The sequence below is a fragment of the Styela clava genome, chromosome 3, assembly GCF_964204865.1.
Source record: "Styela clava chromosome 3, kaStyClav1.hap1.2, whole genome shotgun sequence".
In the NCBI taxonomy this organism is placed as follows: Eukaryota; Metazoa; Chordata; class Ascidiacea; order Stolidobranchia; family Styelidae; genus Styela; species Styela clava.
In genome coordinates this window covers 1,481,281-1,498,905 of record NC_135252.1, presented here as the reverse complement: position 1 = coordinate 1,498,905, position 17,625 = coordinate 1,481,281, and the positions used below count along the sequence as shown (strand labels likewise).

Genomic DNA, 17,625 nt, shown 5'->3' with positions numbered 1-17,625 from the left:
TACATGAGTCGCGTCAGTCTGTATGTTCAATCAATACCAATTGAAGTATACATCATCTTTCAAACAGCTATGGTCTCTGCAGAACTGTTCAATTCAAAAAATCAGGGATGGGCGACGACGTAATTGTGACAAGCACACAACACACAAAAGAGCAAAGCTCAATTATATGAACACGAAAGCCAAAACAAAATATTTTCCCACAATTTCCCCAACACCATATCCTGAACGAAGCTAAGCTATGGAACGGCTACCGTACCTGTGGGTCTGGTGTAGTTTAGCATAAGCACTCTCTGAATAAATTCCACAATATTATAATACTCAGCGAAATGAATTGTAGGAATTATGACCGATAAAGATACGATCGCGTGTTTTGTTTCATTCGTCAGTCAACTGCAGTATATTTTTACTGCTGATGACTTTTGCCAACAGAAGCTGTATGAGCAACCACATCAAAAATACCGCCTCTGTCATTACATGACGCACCGTAATGGATAATGGGCTACAAAACCTAGAAATACTGTGTGTTTTCCGTGATGCGTTTTATTTGATATGCCACTTCGATTATACGATATAATTGTGTCTGTTTAACGTGTGGGCAAAAATATTATTCTGGTTAAGTGGTGAAAACACGTGAGGTATTTGGGGAAATATCCCAAATATAAATTAGATAAAAACATGTCAGTTGTCGGGGGCTGTTGACTCAATATAAAAGAATAAATTTTATGATGTAATTAACCAAAATTTCGCCCTAATTGTTTGTTTTCGCAGGTCACCGATCGGTTCTGTTTCGTCTGTACTAGCCCCAAACCACCACATTTCCCATGCAGATGTAATGCATTAGGTGAGATGAGGAAACGCAGAAAACCTTGTTTCGCGTTCTTATAAAGATAATAGCAAGATCTACATAACAAATAGTAAATGCCGCAATACAAAATATTGAATCATTTTTAAATGATGAGTTTCGGACTCTGACAAGACTTGTGTTATAGAGCGTCGAGCGTCATAGTATCGGAGTGTGGCAGCCGTCGTTAATAAGTTTAATGTTTGAGAGATAAACGTTGTTGTGATGTTATCAGCCGTATTTAGACACTGAATAACTTCATATTGCTCTTCCTATTTTCCGAAGGTAAACATTTTACAATGGGTCAGAATCACGTATTCCATTTTCTAAATTATAATCTAGTATAAAGCATAGAAATGCCAAGTTTGCCTCGCCCAATTTACACTGATAAAATTCGACACTCTCCTCACTTAGGACATTAACGTATCTTATCACCATATCACAAGATAAACGAATTAAAATTCTTGATACGAAATCGATTTTTTAGTTAATTAAATCATTTGAAAGCTTTTAGGAAACATTATCACAGTTTCGACTAGTGAGGTGTTCCTTATCGCAATGCCTCTGAAAATTTCCTAAATGCCTCGCTTTAATTGTCTGGTATGAAAACATGCTGTTTGAAATTTTGATTTATTCCAATATGCTATTTTGTATAACGAAGTATATTCAAACGATAAGAACATCTTATTTGTGGACGTTTATCAATCGATATTCGCTAGTATGAATATCATTGTTACATCACAAAACAATATGATATTATATTAAATTTTTCCAAATATCATTAGAAATTGATGTCATGTAAAGTTGCAAGATGCCCGGCATCTTGAAAGATGTTCCGGGGTATTTTTATCCTGCTTGTTTGCTCATTATATTTACAATTGCTTCCTATTTTGGATACAGACATGCTGAAACTCTTGAAGATCCAAATGCAAAAGGTATACTGTACAAGGTTTAGTATAGTACACTTTGCTTACTTTTAGCTTGCAGAGCATATACTTGACGCATTGAGCTGAGTTTTGAAGTAATTGAACACGTAATTTGTTTCTACGCTAACTCCGGGTATCTTTTCAGGAATAGCAATCGGCGTCATCGTTGGTACTTTTGTAGTTACCTCAATAATCTACGTAACTTGTAGAAAATTATACCAGAGTGGAAGGCTTGAACCTCAACGTGGAGTTGCAGCAAATGTAAGATCATTGGGTGCGAAATCCATGAATCGATTGAGAAGACATAGTTCCCTCGATGTAAGTTAATTTGCTTCAAGGAGATCACTAACTCCGATTTCAAACCTTTCAACTATGATGGGCTCCGACTCAATATTGACAACAATTTTGACTATTACTCCGGGTCAGAAAACGCGACTCTTACCCAATATTTCGACTGGAAATTTGTCGTTTAAAGCTTCGACTCCTCGAGATATTTCGAAAGCAATATCCCGCAAAATAGCGCATCAAACTCCGACCAGCCTACATGTTTTGTGAAAAAAAAAAAACTTTGGCTCATGTGTATTGAATCTCACAATATCCACGTCAAACTGACATTCCTACTTTATTGAATGTTTTACTCATTTTTGCAAACGAACCTTCGATTTGGGCGGCTCGGTTGAAATGTTTAATTAATATTAGCGTAGCGGTTTCACCGTATGCTTACGGCGATACCTCTTGCGCTGCTTATCTTATTCAAAGATAGCTAGATTCTGACATGGGAAATGAAGTTATTGTTGCTTCAAATATCAATAATTGAAACAGAAAAGGAATATTATTGATTTTTATTTTAAATTTGCATTATTCTTTCTTTCCAGATCGTGCCCTTGCCGGGATACACGGAAGCTGATTTTCGCCGCACCGTGGCTACGAATTGAAGAAAAATATCATCCACTTCCATGAATTATCGTGACATTGTTATAACACTTTATAATGAATAAAGTATATTATTTTCAATACGTATGAATGAGCGATCGGACGCATTAGATATGTTACTCGTTATCATATCGCGGTGATCTCTTCTAGGATATTACTTTTCCAAAGTATCTCTGTTTGCTTGTTCATAATTCTTTGATCGTCAGAAAAGTATGGAATATGTAGGCCTAACTCGAACTTGTTTCGGTGAATTTTAAAGAGTCTGTCAAAAAGTAAGTCTCGGAAAAATAATGTTGTTTGGCTTTCAAGCGCATATTATAATTCTATTCATCTATGCACCCTGTTAAATTCACTTATTGCGTCACAGATCCAAACTTGGAGCGATGTTTTGAATTTGTACTGAGAAATAGAATAGATAGGAATGTTAGATATAGGTAGTTCAAATAGGTAATAGAAATTAGGGTAGGTCAGCGTATTAAGGCCATTGTTTGTATTATTGTTAACGACGTTTAAATTCGGCATGATTTTTTTGGATTCATCGGATGAATTTCAAACTAAGCCATGCTGCGTTTTCCTGCGTTCGTGTTCCGTTATAATTTTTTTGGCGACTGCACTTCTAGGGATATCTGCCGGAGGCCAATGGATAGTTAAAGGTGTCGGGCCTCGTTACGGTAAGAATATTAATCATGAATCTTTACAACCTCCGAATGAGTACAATATGGGATATAAACATACCCATTTATTAGATATAGTGTTTGGCGACAGAAAGCATAACTCAGTCAATATACAATTTCGTCTAGCTATTGAATAAACTAAATTATTGGACACGAAATGGACTCATGGATCGATCGTTTTGCTAATATGTTGTTATTGTGGCGTATTGATTCAATTACTACTAGAGCTGGGCATTTTTTTGAATACCTGATGCCTCAGAATAAAATCGAATATTTTTTCCAATCGAATCAAATCTCTAATACTTGGAAGATGAAAAATTGTATGTAACTTCCTTATTGTAATATAGGTTTCGTTTATAGGTCGTGTCCATATATTTGAGCATTACTTTCTTGTCGAACTCATATTTGTAGGGTATACAAATCACAAACAAACCCGATACATAGAGACTGGTGCTGATGTGGTTTTTAAACGTTCCTTTTTTTACGCACATGCTGTAGTCATTGCGTTATCCTCACGCTGTACCGACGCTGATACGATGATTTGAAATTATCACAGTTCACTATTCATCCCATTTTAACGGCGCTAATATACAATTTAAAGGGAACGCAATTGTGCAATCAATGTAATTCAAAAAATGGGTTCATTACTGGTGTCTCTTAGCGATGGGAAACAAATTGGTCATTGCTTGCTGTATTTGCTGGTAGAGAAGAGTAGATACGCTTGATACAAGTTCGTACATATAAAATAGACATTCCATGCGAAATGAAACAGAGCGTAATGCACATTGTCCATGACGCGTTTGTGCGTGTAGCATAGTATGTAATTACCGTTTCCCGAAACAGGGGGACTTGTCAGTACGAATAAAAGTTGTCGCTTTTGTATGTATATTTTATTAATTTTAGTTTACTTTTACGAGCCTATTACTGTATTTGCAAATATTTTTAGGTTTCATTGCTTGTGCTGCTTTTGTGATCGGTGCCGTGATTGTGATCTTTTGCATTTTGCGGGCGTGTTCTGCATGTGACAGCAGGTGAAGACCAAATCTGATCTCCTTATGATATTTTATTAATTAGTACTTTAATCAGTAAGCATATTTTATACATAGCATTTAGTGATCAACCTTATTCGATGGTTCACTTATTATTCGATTACCAAAACAATGAATCTGGTTTATAAATTAGCCAATATAAATACCAAAGCATACAAACAGACCTAGAATGAATAAGTGCTGGTGCTGAATATTAGACGGCGTTTCCAGGCATTCTGTCTAAACAAATTTCAGCATTGCCATACTTGACATAATATTTTTATTGTAAAATGGGTACTCCCGAAGTATGTGAACCAGGATGGCGGACACCGGAACGTAGTATGTGTTCCAGGTTAGGGTTAGGCCATAATTTAAAGTACAAACACTACGGGAGTCACTTGGCTATAGTATTCGAACTCGTAATAGAACTAAAATAAGGAAAATTGGAATAAAATTATGGCCTAACCTGGTACACATACCACATTCCGATGTCCGCCATCTTGGTTCACATACTTCGGGAGTACCGTAAAATTTCAGTGTCACCACTAAACTTATTTCTCTTTAGTGAATTTTCTATGTTGACAACCCGATATCTCCAACCTGCGACGATTGGTTACGCTCAGCGCAATAGCCACCGGGTCATGGTGCAAACTAATCAATTGTCTTATTTTTTCTAGTCCAACCGAAGATGGAGACGATATAAGCAATGCAACAAGTTTTGAAATATTGCAAGACGAAGCACCAGTAGAAGAAATTAATTCTTACGACATTTCACCGCAACAAGCGCGCCAATTAATATCCGAATTCTGTCAACACATGTCGCCCGGAAGGTGAAACCAAATATATTGCTTGCTTAATTATTAATTATTATCCACTTTCAGTCCATCCTAACTTTGCTACGCTTAATATAGGGTAGCCTACGGAAGACCTACACTGCACCAATTTTTCAAACTTCTAATTACGTTTAGTATATAAATTCAAAAAATATAATCAGAAAAAATGCGATCTTGATACAATTCGTTCATAAACTCCAAAACGCTTAAACTACGCATTTGTCATCTATCCGAAAGTTAATTTGTCCGCGCATATTATAGTTTTATGGTGGCATTGGCATATTTATAGAGTATTTTTAGATTTCTTCCGTCAACTATTAAACTGAAATGCATTTTATACAATATCCGTTGTCACTCTACTTGCAAAAAAGGTATCCATATTTTGACACCCATGTCTGGTCCCCGTTCATTTTGTTTACTAACTAGTTCGCAATAAAGCGAGACAAAATTCAACACTGGTATACTTAAACCTTAGTTGTGCAATTTAGGCCAATCACACTCTTTCCGCCGGTGGAACATGAAGTGAGTCAAATGATCGATGGTTTTACCAAACGAGTACAAGACTTATATTCGAAGATAAATCGTAATAGTTTAAAGCAGGGGTGTGCAATGTGCGGCCCGTGGGCCAAATGCGGCCCGCAAGGGAGAATTGTGCGGCCCGCGGAGAAGTGCCCATTTAGAATGGTGTGCGGCCATCTAAACTAGTTTTTCATTTAGTTTGATCTGGTTCCCTTCGCGTTATATTCGAGTCCAATTTATTATCTATGTCTATGACGTTACAACTACCTAACAGCGAGGGGAACAACACGATTCACAAAGCTGTCACTTGCTGAGCAGCGAACAATTTAAAAAAAGTGCAGAGTAGACTTAATGAATTTGCAAGAACGGGCAATTGAAGATTAGGCAACCATAGACAGCAGTTTGAAAAAATTTATTATTAAAAGACACAAAAGCTAATGAGTTTTGGTTCCAGCAAATCAGTTGATTTTGTCTAAATCTAATCTAAAATAAGATTTGACAGCAAATTATTTGAAATGAAATGAATCTTGGCGCATTTTACAGAAAACACCAAGATAACTTTCCACATTTGAAAAAAGTCATGGCTTCAAATATGCCACTTTTCAGTTACATGTTCATTTCTAAAATGGGCGTCATATCGAATTGCTAGCAATTCCATAAAGCAAATTTGGATAAAAAAGCATCAAATTTCTCACTGAAATTTCTCTCGTTTAAATTGGATGTGACAATATATTTGAATTACAATTTCAAATAAATTTATGCGTTCTACCTCATCATTTCTAAAAAAACACTAATGATGACATGAGATCAATAAGAAAAAGAGACACTATATTGTGCCTGCAACTAATAGAAAACCTATGTTAAATTGAGGTGCGGCCCGCGGTTTTACCCAGTTATTGATATTTGACCCGCCTGCGAAAAAGGTTGCACACCCCTGTTTTAAAGCACTAGCAAATGTTTAGAAACCGGATGTACAGTACTCTAGTAATGAAAACCCTAAAATTTCTTCAATAGGCTACTTCTTCGAAATTAAAAAACACTTATTTAGCACTTGAACTTCTGTTTGTATATGATGGTACTCAAAAGTTTCACACATGTAGGACATTTTGCACAAAAGTTTCTTTGGAATGTGTTCCAAATGACCCGAGTTCTATTTCACCATGTATAGCACACAGCCACACACCACCCATACTTAATACATTAACCCCGTCTGAAGAACTCACGTGGACATTCGCGCAATCATGAATTACGGCAGTTAATTGTTGAAATTTCTTTTTCATAAATATTGGATTACTCATAACCTACCTTGATTAGTTCATGTCATGATTTATACAGATGGCACGAACATTCGCTGGAACAAGGATTTGTCGTTAATCTCGAAGATCGACCTCCATCATATGACAAGTTATCACTCATATCGGACCAAGAAGAAGCTCTTCGACCTAAGATAGCTTCAAGTCAATGCAGTGATATTTCACCACCAGACTACCATCAAATTTCTGATTAAGTGAATAATTATATTAACCAATAGCACTACATTGTTCGAGAACTGATAGTTTTAGGATTAGGAAGAGAGGGATTCAAAATTTTAAAAACATGTTCTCTTTTAACCTAATTTAAAAAAACACTGCAGAACCTATAGCTCCACAACTGGTATGTTTGCAATAGAAGAAGACAATAAAGTTATTAACAAGGTTCTAGAAAAGCTTGAACTATTCTGTGTTGGCCAAATAAATGAAAGCTATGAAAGATAAGTTTTTAATAATGGAGAGCAATTGCCTGGTGAATATTTTGCCACATTTTTGTCAAGTCTGAGATCTTTGTCAAAAACCTGTAATTTCGGAGCATTGGAAGATAGTCTCATACGAGACCAAATAATTGATGGAGTACCTGATAATGATCTTAGAGTTAGACAAAGATTGTTACAAGAACGAGATTTAACTCTTGCAAAGTGTATTGATCGCTGTTGAGCTCACGAATCTACAATGATTCGCTTAGAAACAATGAAGGCAGCGATAGAAAATGTCAACGCAACTGAAAGCAACCAAACTAAAAAGTCACATTTTACGCTTGGGACTGAAAGTACTAATGAGAGTAAACTCAATATTCATGAGTGTATATTGTATGGTAGAAATTATCGCCCAGCGTAAGGGAAAATTTGCACCAGATGCAATTTAAAAACCACTTTGATGTGAAATTTCTAAGAACTGAATATAATCTTGGGACCAATGGCCCAGATGCTGAATGTGTCGATACCTATTCTAAAAATGACATTGTTATGTGTGAAAAAATTAATACTAATAGCAGTACCAATTTATCTCATAAGAAGTTGTTTACTCAATTATTGTTGAATAATTTTAGTATCAATTAGGAAGGATCTCTGTACCGGTTTATAACCATGGGTTTTGGGGCAATTCAAGAACTAAATTTAGTCAATTATGGAAATATCTTTTGTACCAGCTCTAATTCATGTAGATTTGGCAAGATGTCGCTCAGCCAAATTTTTACCGAGTTCGCTGGAAAGGAAAATCGAAACTCATGGAAGTTGATAATACTGTTATTCCGGTTCCATTGTCACTTCAATGCAAAGGAATGAGACTGGTAAATGAGGGAGGGTATTATATCTCCTGTAGATTGTCATACGCCATAGATTTCAAATTTAATTGTAGTATCGAAGGAATTTGAAAAATAATCGTGTATGTCTTGCCTTGTCCCAAAGCCTTAATTTAAACAAGAGAGCTATGCTCAAATATATGGACACGTAGAGTCACATAATTTTGATGACGTCATAGCGAAAAAAAAAGTAATAGCCTTCTGGAGAAAATTTTTATCTTTAACCACTAAAAATTTCAAAGCAATTGGTCCAGTATTCGAAGAGAAAAGCGACTTTTTAAAAACGTGTCAAGCGGTACTGAGTTAGCAGTCAGGCAGCATCTTACCTGTACACTGTAGGCCATATACGGTAATTGATCTCAGAACAGTTGTTCCCTTGCCAATTTTATGTTGTTTACACTTTAGGACAGATATTTGATCACAGAACAATTCTTCCCTTTCAAATTTTATGTTGTTTCCAGTAGACTCTCATCAAAATAAACAAATATAGTAGGCTACAAGTGCTACAACGCTTGCATTACTGCACTGGTAGGACCGTGAAAGAATAAGTTACGGTAATTTCATTGTGGTAGGACACCGGTACCGGCACCAGTACCAGTATCGTACTTACGTACTGAGCTACCAGTACCGGTACCGAACCTGTAGGTCTGATATTCCGTTCCGCATACGATAGGCTATAAAACTTGCATTGCAGCATTAGTTATACCGCGGAAGGAATAAGTCAATTTCACTGCGTTACGGTACCGGTATGGCAACTTACCAGTACCGACCTACAGTAGCTGTAGTACTGAGCAAGACAATCGATCGCGAAACCGCTTGAAATAAGTGTAAAACAGTGTTCCCATGAGTAAAAATAAATACCGCGAAATTTTGTATGAAATATCATATCTCATAGGATTCATATAAAATTTAAGAATAAACAAAAGTAATAGCCTTCTAGCGAAAAAATTAATCTTTAACCACTGAAAATTTCAAAGCAATTGGTCCAGTATTCGAAGAGAAAAGCGACTTTTTAAAAACGTGTCAAAGAACAACAACAACAACAACAACAACATATTATTGAAACGATCGTTTTGTCCACTACGTGTCCAATAAGGCACTCGAACGAAACAAGCATTCAATGCCTACTATTGATGATGCAATGCCCCACTTGCATAAGGCAAAAAGTACTCACCATTGCCGACGTTAAAAATGAATTTTGGCATATTGAACTGGATGTTAGAAGTAGTTATTTAACAACATTTGGTACTCCATGGGGGCGGTATAGGTGAAAAAGAATGTCATTCGGAACTTGTGCGCCGTCTAAAGTTTGCTCTGAACGTTTCAAGTGGAGTTATGCCAGTTACCGATGATATCTTGATATATGGTGTGGGTGATAGCATAGGAGAGGCGACGTTCAATACCAAGAATTTTTTTTTATGATTTTTTGAAAAGATGTAGAGTGAAGGGTATTAAGTTGAATAAAGAGAAATTTCAACATATGAAAACTGAAGTTGTTTACTTGGGTCAAGTTGTCTGCAAAGACGGTTTAAAACCAGATTTGACAAAATTGGAAGATATCAGAGATATGCCTCATCCGACTGATAAACAAGAGGTAGGCTACGAAGAATTCTGGCTACAACAGATTTCTTGCAGCGATTTGGTCCAAAATTATCTCAAATCAATGCATATATCAGAGAACTTCTTAGAAAAGATAATGAGTTCATATGGGACGAAAAAGTACAATTGTATATTTCAATACAATTTAAGGCGATGAAGTCGCCTATTTTGCAATATTATGATGAGAAAGCGGCTATTGATTTGCAATGCTGCAATTAAGCAACGAAACATCATGTGGAGGACATAAATAGGGAAACATCGAATAGTAACAGTCAAACAGAATTGCGTAGAAAGAAGTGGATGGAATGCCGTCTTCTGGGGCCGTTCAACCATGTGTGAGCCCATACAATACCCCGATCGTGCTTATCCCTAAGAAAAATTGTAGGTGGTGGTTCTGCATTGACAAAAAGCTATCTTCTCGTCGGAAAGGCTGGATGTTTTCTGCTTCTTAATTGTGAAACTACCTATAAGTACATTTCATGTCCCACAAATGCGTGTTTCCCAGAGTATCGATTTCCTTGTTTATCTCCGTAATGCGCGCAATGAGACTTTTAGGCTACCACCACTAATGGTGCAGTACGGTTTACCCGTACAGTCAGATCACAGTCTACAAATATATTTACACCAAGCGAAGCAGTACAGTAGGACTTCCAACTTTCGCTAAGGCGGTACGGTAACGTCCCCGCAGAAAAGAAAACTAACAGTATTGCAATAATGTACGGTACAGTACCGGTACCGTAGTAAGACAGCGTAAGGAAAAAATCGTAGCAAAGTACCGTAAGGACTTCGTTACGAACCATCGACGTTCGATGTCACGTGATCAAAAAGATGAGGAGTGTCGGGCTATGCGTCCGCAGAACGTTCGGTGACGTCATAGCAAACAAAAACAAATCTAACAAAAATATTTGAAATAAATAAAAGTAATAGCCTTCTGGAGAAAAATTTCATCTTTAACCAGTAAAAATTTCGAAGCAATCGGTCCAGTAATGAAAGAGAAAAGCGGTTTTTTAGATTTTCCACTAGATGTCCAAAATGTGTCAAAGAACAACAACAAGACCAACATAATATTGAAACGATCGTTATGTCCACTACTTGTCCAATAATAAACACTGTTAAAGGTAAAGACTGGAGGGAGCGATACGATTATACGGTCATACAAGTCAGCTCATCCCAAATTCACTGTTATTGGATGACTATGTGTGTAACGGCTAATTATTAGAATATTACACACTTATATTATTGAAAAAAAAAGAACAAATAAAAAGGGGCTAATGATTGAATTTAGTTATCAGGTTGAGCCATGCACATTTAGAAAAATTACTAAGGGTCTAGAAATTTCATAATATAGAGAAAAAAATGGGGTAATGATGCCCAATGATTATGAGCATATTTGGATAATTGGTATGGTATATGAAAAAGGAATATAAATATAAGGGATAAAGAATTGAAATATTGGATTTACAATGATAGAATATAATTTGGTGCAATTTTCCAAAAATGGAAATCGAAGGTAATCAATTGTCTGGAGTCCATGCTAACTTTTCATATTCGAAAAACAATCAAGTTAAATCCACATTTTCAACTGGTTTCAGCAACCGTTTCCTGAAACCAATCGGGTTCTGGAGAGATATCAGTTCTAGTGTCTATGACCCTTTCCCCGAGCATCGACTTCCTTGTTTACTTTGTGACATTGGCCAATCAGCAAGATGAAAAAAGTGACGTAACATTTCCCCCTTTTCGCATTCGCTCAGACACTTTTCTCACTCAGACAGATTTTCAAGCGTGGTTGTAAACATTACCTCGTTTTTGCGTTTTTGAACTCAATTCGTTAGTTTTCAGTTGTGTTTCGGAAACTTAAATATAAATCAGATAATTCAATGATCACTCTGTCTTCCTAGAAGTTTTAATTTAATTGCAGTAATAAAAATTAGTGTAGAAATATCAGTGATAGACTAGTTTGAAATTCTTTACCAGTACTTTTAAAAAGCAGATTGTTGTATGCGATGAATCATAATGATGGTTTGAAATACATACTTCATTTTACAAGCGCCAACTCGCAAAAGCACTCTCAAAATAGCCTCGAACATTTTGCAATGGTAAAGTATAGGAACAATTTTCCGGGGGTCAAAGGTCGGGGAAGGGTTCATAGGGCCGGCCCACTGTGTAACATTTTTACCAAATTTACCAAACAGCAATATATCTTTACACTGTAAACTCTGAATAATTATTTATTTATCGCAATCCCGGTCGTAGATTCAACCGTGAACAAGAGAGCAATGCTCAAATATATGAACACGCAGAACAATTCCCCCAAAATCATATGCGATGACTTACCAGTACATGTATTAGGGTACTGTGACGGTACATGGACTGGCATAGATATTTTAGGTCCTGTGACAATGATTCATTATTGTTGATTATATTGAAACATCAATTGAAATATCTCTGGATGTGAGTCAATTATCTACCGTATTACCGGATCAGGTACCGAACCACAGACAAACATTTCACATAAAAACGTTACAAAATAACATGCGTCAACTTGGAACCACCTGAATCGGGGTACAAATTTTGGTACAGTGACTGTCATAGCCGTTTAGGGCTGATCAACGACTAACATACTAACATGGGGCTGATGGACAATTCACGTGGATGGACACGTGATCAAAAGAACACGAAGAGGAGTGCCAGCATATGCGTTCGCAGAACGTTCGGTGACGTCATAGCAAATAAAAACAATTCTCACAGAGCTAACAGAAATATTTGAAATAAATAAAAGTAATAGCCTTCTGGAGAGAAATTTCATCTTTAACGACTAAAAACTTCAAAGCAATTGGTCCAGTAATCAAAGACAAAAGCGACTTTTTAGATTTTCCACTAGGTGTCCAAAAAGTGTCAAAGAACAACAACATAATATTGAAACGATCCATAGGTTCACTAACGTGTCCAATAAATACCAATACGATTCAACAAATCCTGCTGGAAAGGTTCCTTGTTTTTCTGTGTAACCTCTGTCCTCAACACGACGTTAAAACCTCGGTCCCATTAATTTATGGTGCCAGCGCAGGCCGACTGCTCCTGCTATCGGAATTCGGAAAGCTCGTATTGTCAGTATTAGGGCTAGCGTTAAATCTCCACCAGAAGAAGGTACCGCCGTACCGGTACCGGTACGGTACTGATACGGGGACCTGACTAAAAGAGGTAGATATCAGTGACTAAAAAGGCAAGAAACAGTAGTAGCATAGATGACTAAAAAGGTAGGTATCAGTAGTAAATGCAGAAATGACTGAAAAGGTACCGGTACCGGTACCGTATCATTGACTAAAGAGGTACCGGAACCGTACCGTACGGTAGGTATCAGTACCGTAGTAGATGATCAAAAATGTAAGGTTAGGGTTACCAATACCCCAACCCTACCTTTTTAGTCATCTACTACTGATACCAGTGGCGCAGCCATCAGGTCGAAACACCTCTTTTGAAGTTTTTTGAAAACTGAGAAAGTCGCCAACAACGCATGCAATCGCATTTAGCTAAAATCGCAGATTGTTTTCATCAGCGTGACTTGTTATTTCTGTATTTAGGTCGTAGACGCCTTTATGGTGGTGTTTATTCTCTCTAAATTCAAAATTACAATTTTTTTTACAAATTTGTGCCACAATACCGGTAACAATGATAATTATTTTATCTTTGTACCGGTACCGGTACCAGTACTCGCACGGAATTGTGAATCTGATGAAAGTTATTAAAAGTTCATCGGCGGCGAGGTTCTAAAGACAAATGAAGGAGTGAATCCGCGGTGCAAATTTTTTGATTGAAAAGCGGTAATATAAAATACTGAAATACTGAGAATAAAACCGTAAACAATAATAAGTTTTGTTGAGGCCCCGACAGTCCAAAAACCCTTTTCTACGCACTGAAAATTGCAAATTTTAGTAGTCTATGTTTGGCTGGCGTTTAGAAACATATCAGCATATCGTCACTGAAATCGAAACACTGTCAATTGTGAGCGGGATTTATCTTTTTATCCATTACCATACTTTAAATTGTCAGATTGTCGTATTATACTGTTATACAAGGTTGGGAACGCGACTTTTTCCCAGGTTGTGATGATATATAAGATAATTAATCTAAAGTATATTCAATCAATTTTTATTGTATTAAAATTATTTTACTCAGTGAGATTTTACAGCAGATTCACTGATTTCTCGATTGGTTTTACTGTTTTAGCTTAAAAATAATCGGATGGCAGCATTGCGATTAAGCGGAGTCAGTGTTGTATGTATGTATGTTTATTCGTCTCGTAATAGTGATACATAAATAAATGAACAATTATTATTATTTAAGACGGGATGCACGCACAAGACCTGGCTGGCCTAAAACACAAATGTGCGGCATGCACCTCTTTTGACAAATATGAAACAAAAAACATTAGATTAGATATGTATAATATGCTCCCTTATATAGACAGTTGTGCAAGGTGGGGCAATGGGTGGGTTGGTGTGGTGAAAGTGGTAAGGGTGGAGTATACAAACTGTATATACAGGGGGGCAATTCCATGGAAATGGGGACAAATTAGAAAAAAATAAAAGTGATCAATCCTGCATAAACAACCAAAATTTTCATAGAATATATCTTGGAGTTTTGTGAACGCAATTTATAACAAACCTACAGGGACAAATAAAAATGTGACAGTCATGGAGAGTTGGTGATGCATTGACCCCAAATTTCGCCATCATAAGTCATTGAAACAATCTTGGGGTTTTAGCCTTAATGACGTATCATGAAAAACCATAAATTATTTGATATGTTGGAGTGGCATAACCATTCCCAAAAAATAATTCAATTTTGTATAATACTATTTCTTGGCATCATTAGCCGCAATCTACTGGTAACAATTTAAATGTAGCGAAAGTACATTTTTTTGGGCATTTTTTTATTTATCTGAAAAAAAATACTGTAATTCTTTTTTTTTAGCAATACACCATCTTCCTGTAGATAGCTACACATACAATATGTGCACATTTTTATTTCTCATGGTTGTATAAAGTTTTCAATATTCAATGTCATATTGTGTAACGCAAGTACCAATGTAACGTAAGTAACGAAACAAGAGAAATGAAAATTTAATAAATCAAAAAGGTTTTAATAATAAAAGATATATGTTTTGGATATTTAGTTTTTATTCTTCCCTGGGAGTTTATAAGACAAGACAATATATATAAATAGAGACAACACAACATCAAATATACATATATTCATAACAATGAAATCAAAATTTAGGCGCAAATACAGCACCTTTGAGTGGTAATATAATAATATGCTTGTATGTATGGATATGCTCGTATCAAATAGGCCTGTATTGGTCATGGATTGATTGCTTCGCACAACAGAAAAGTCATTATTCGTTGAAAAAGTCAGCTCTTTTAACAAGTGGCGTAATCGCGGCGACTTTTCCACGTGAATTCCGAGGCGATAAATATGTATTTTTGATTTACTGATATACTTGTATTTTATTTGATAGACAGGTATTTTCATTGTTTGAAATAAAATTGTACTCTACGGACTTTATATCAGTTATTGAGATTTTTCTAACGGCTATAACGAGTTCGCCGCAAGATTGCAAAAATACGTATCAAAATTAAATGCATTAGGCAGTTTCACATATTTTTATATCCAGAGATCGCCGTGGTATTTTACGTGAGTGATGTTTTTATTTTGATATGAGAAGACGCAACCGTTACGTTGGACTCAACTAAATTATTATATTAGGACATTTTAGAACATCGTAGTTATTATAAATTGAATATTTTATGCAACAGAAAAACCATTATACGCTGAAAGGGCGACTCTTTTAACGAGCGCGCAATCGCGGTGACCGTGACAGACGGCAATGGAAGGAATTTCCGATTTTCAACCCCCCTCCCCCTTTTTGAAAATCCTGGCTGCGCACCTGACTGATACCTACCTTTTTAGTCAATTAAAACTGATACCTGTGATACCTTTTTTAGTCGGGGCCCCTGGTACGGTACAGAACCGGTAGTCCGGTATGTTAATAAATTACCGAGTTAGACGAATGCTGGGATGTCACATTGCTCATCGAAAGAGAGACGTTGTATAATAAAATCGAGATCTGTTTGTGATTTATCTTCAATAAGAGAAAATCCGAAAATGATATGGTAACTTACCGCTAGCGACCGAGCCTCGCACGATGTTGATAAACGTATTCCAGTTTATTACATCCAGCCTTCTGATTTCATACCGGTACCGGTCGGTACCAAATTTTCGATAGTCAGTACCTGCCGTGACGCACATGCATTTAAAAAATTAGAACCCATACTCCAATATCTCAATCTTACTACAGTACCGTACCATACTGCCATATGCTCAACTTATCCATTTAATAAATCTGCTTATGTCTGTATGTACCTCCAGACTTCTATGCTAAACTTGATTCCGTGGCAGGTGAACGCAACACGCCTGAGTAGACTTGTGCTCTCAAAAATGCATGTGAGCAAAAATCAATTGAAGGGGAGAAAATTCGGAAAATGTGTCAATCCTAATAACCCCCACCTGACTAAGCCACGCCAAATGCTGGTTACCAACTAAATGGCCTGTCTTGAAAAGCAAGCGCAAAAACTACTTCGCCTGTATAAAACTGTTTATCACAGTTTGTTTGTTACGATTATTTAACCTATGCGAAATTCGCAACATCGCCATCTTGCGTGACAGGACTGTGCTTCAAAGCACCAGTTGGCATGTTCCGTTTAAATAATTTAAAAATTATTTGTCCAAATTTATATCAAATGGGGCCATTCTGTCAGTTGCACGCTAACAATCTACAAACAATCTTGGTAAGTTTGCACACAGGCTCAGGGGTTTGGCATGTCACACTTTGCACGCTGAGATTTTTGGATTTATTTCAGGATCTATACGAGTTGTGTACTAAAGTTGTTCATCCAGTTTACAAGCAACTTCGTTCCCATAGCTACAAAAACCGTAACTACTGAACTTGCTAACTCTGAAATGTTCACTCAAAGTCAGTTCTGTAGTTAGTTGCATTATACACTCCAAATACTGAAATACAACCACTGCTGCACTGACAGTTTGACTTTTCAGGGCTCTGAATCTACTGTATCAAGACTAGCAAAATGATGTCATACATAGACACACATGGCATGGAAGAATTTGACCTATCTAAAGAGAATACGATCAATGATATATTATATTTCTAACTAGATTCAATACAATTAAACCATCATGATAAAGTTGCTAGACACTTAGAAATCGTTTCTTTTTTGTGAGTTATAGTAATCGCAAAAATATCGATAATAAATGCAACCAGTGATAAAAATCTAATTCAAAAATCCCCACATTCCAATCATGTATTATGTTTTAGCCTATTATCCCTTATGGTTTTTTGTTTGTTTTCGACAACTTTCCAAAGGAAAGTACTCAGCTATTTGGATTAAATATTATTAATCTATTGCTTGCTATCATTTTTATGTTTTTTTCTTGAAATTTGGGTTTCTGGAAACTTGGGTAGCACATCACCCGTCTATATTTTTTCAATATTAATTATGTTAGGTTATTAAAGTCAATGATCTGGAATTTGTCGTAACGCAACATAGGTAAACCACCCTATGCTATGCCTGAGAGCTT

At 36.4% G+C, this 17,625-nt stretch overlaps 2 protein-coding genes across 2 annotated transcripts; both read left to right on the top strand.

Annotated features, from left to right (window-relative positions):
• Window positions 1-1,630: 1,630 nt before the first annotated feature.
• Window positions 1,631-2,783, top strand: LOC120343442 (uncharacterized). The gene is made up of 3 exons (XM_039412613.2): window positions 1,631-1,776; window positions 1,913-2,085; window positions 2,643-2,783. Exons 1-3 carry the CDS (start codon window positions 1,653-1,655, stop codon window positions 2,700-2,702), a joined length of 357 nt encoding a protein of 118 aa, XP_039268547.1. The 5' UTR covers window positions 1,631-1,652; the 3' UTR covers window positions 2,703-2,783.
• A 329-nt stretch (window positions 2,784-3,112) lies between these two features.
• Window positions 3,113-7,496, top strand: LOC120343043 (uncharacterized). Its single transcript, XM_039412113.2, has 4 exons — window positions 3,113-3,371; window positions 4,321-4,405; window positions 5,080-5,232; window positions 7,090-7,496. Exons 1-4 carry the CDS (start codon window positions 3,221-3,223, stop codon window positions 7,259-7,261), a joined length of 561 nt encoding a protein of 186 aa, XP_039268047.2. The 5' UTR covers window positions 3,113-3,220; the 3' UTR covers window positions 7,262-7,496.
• The last annotated feature ends 10,129 nt before the right edge of the window (window positions 7,497-17,625 follow it).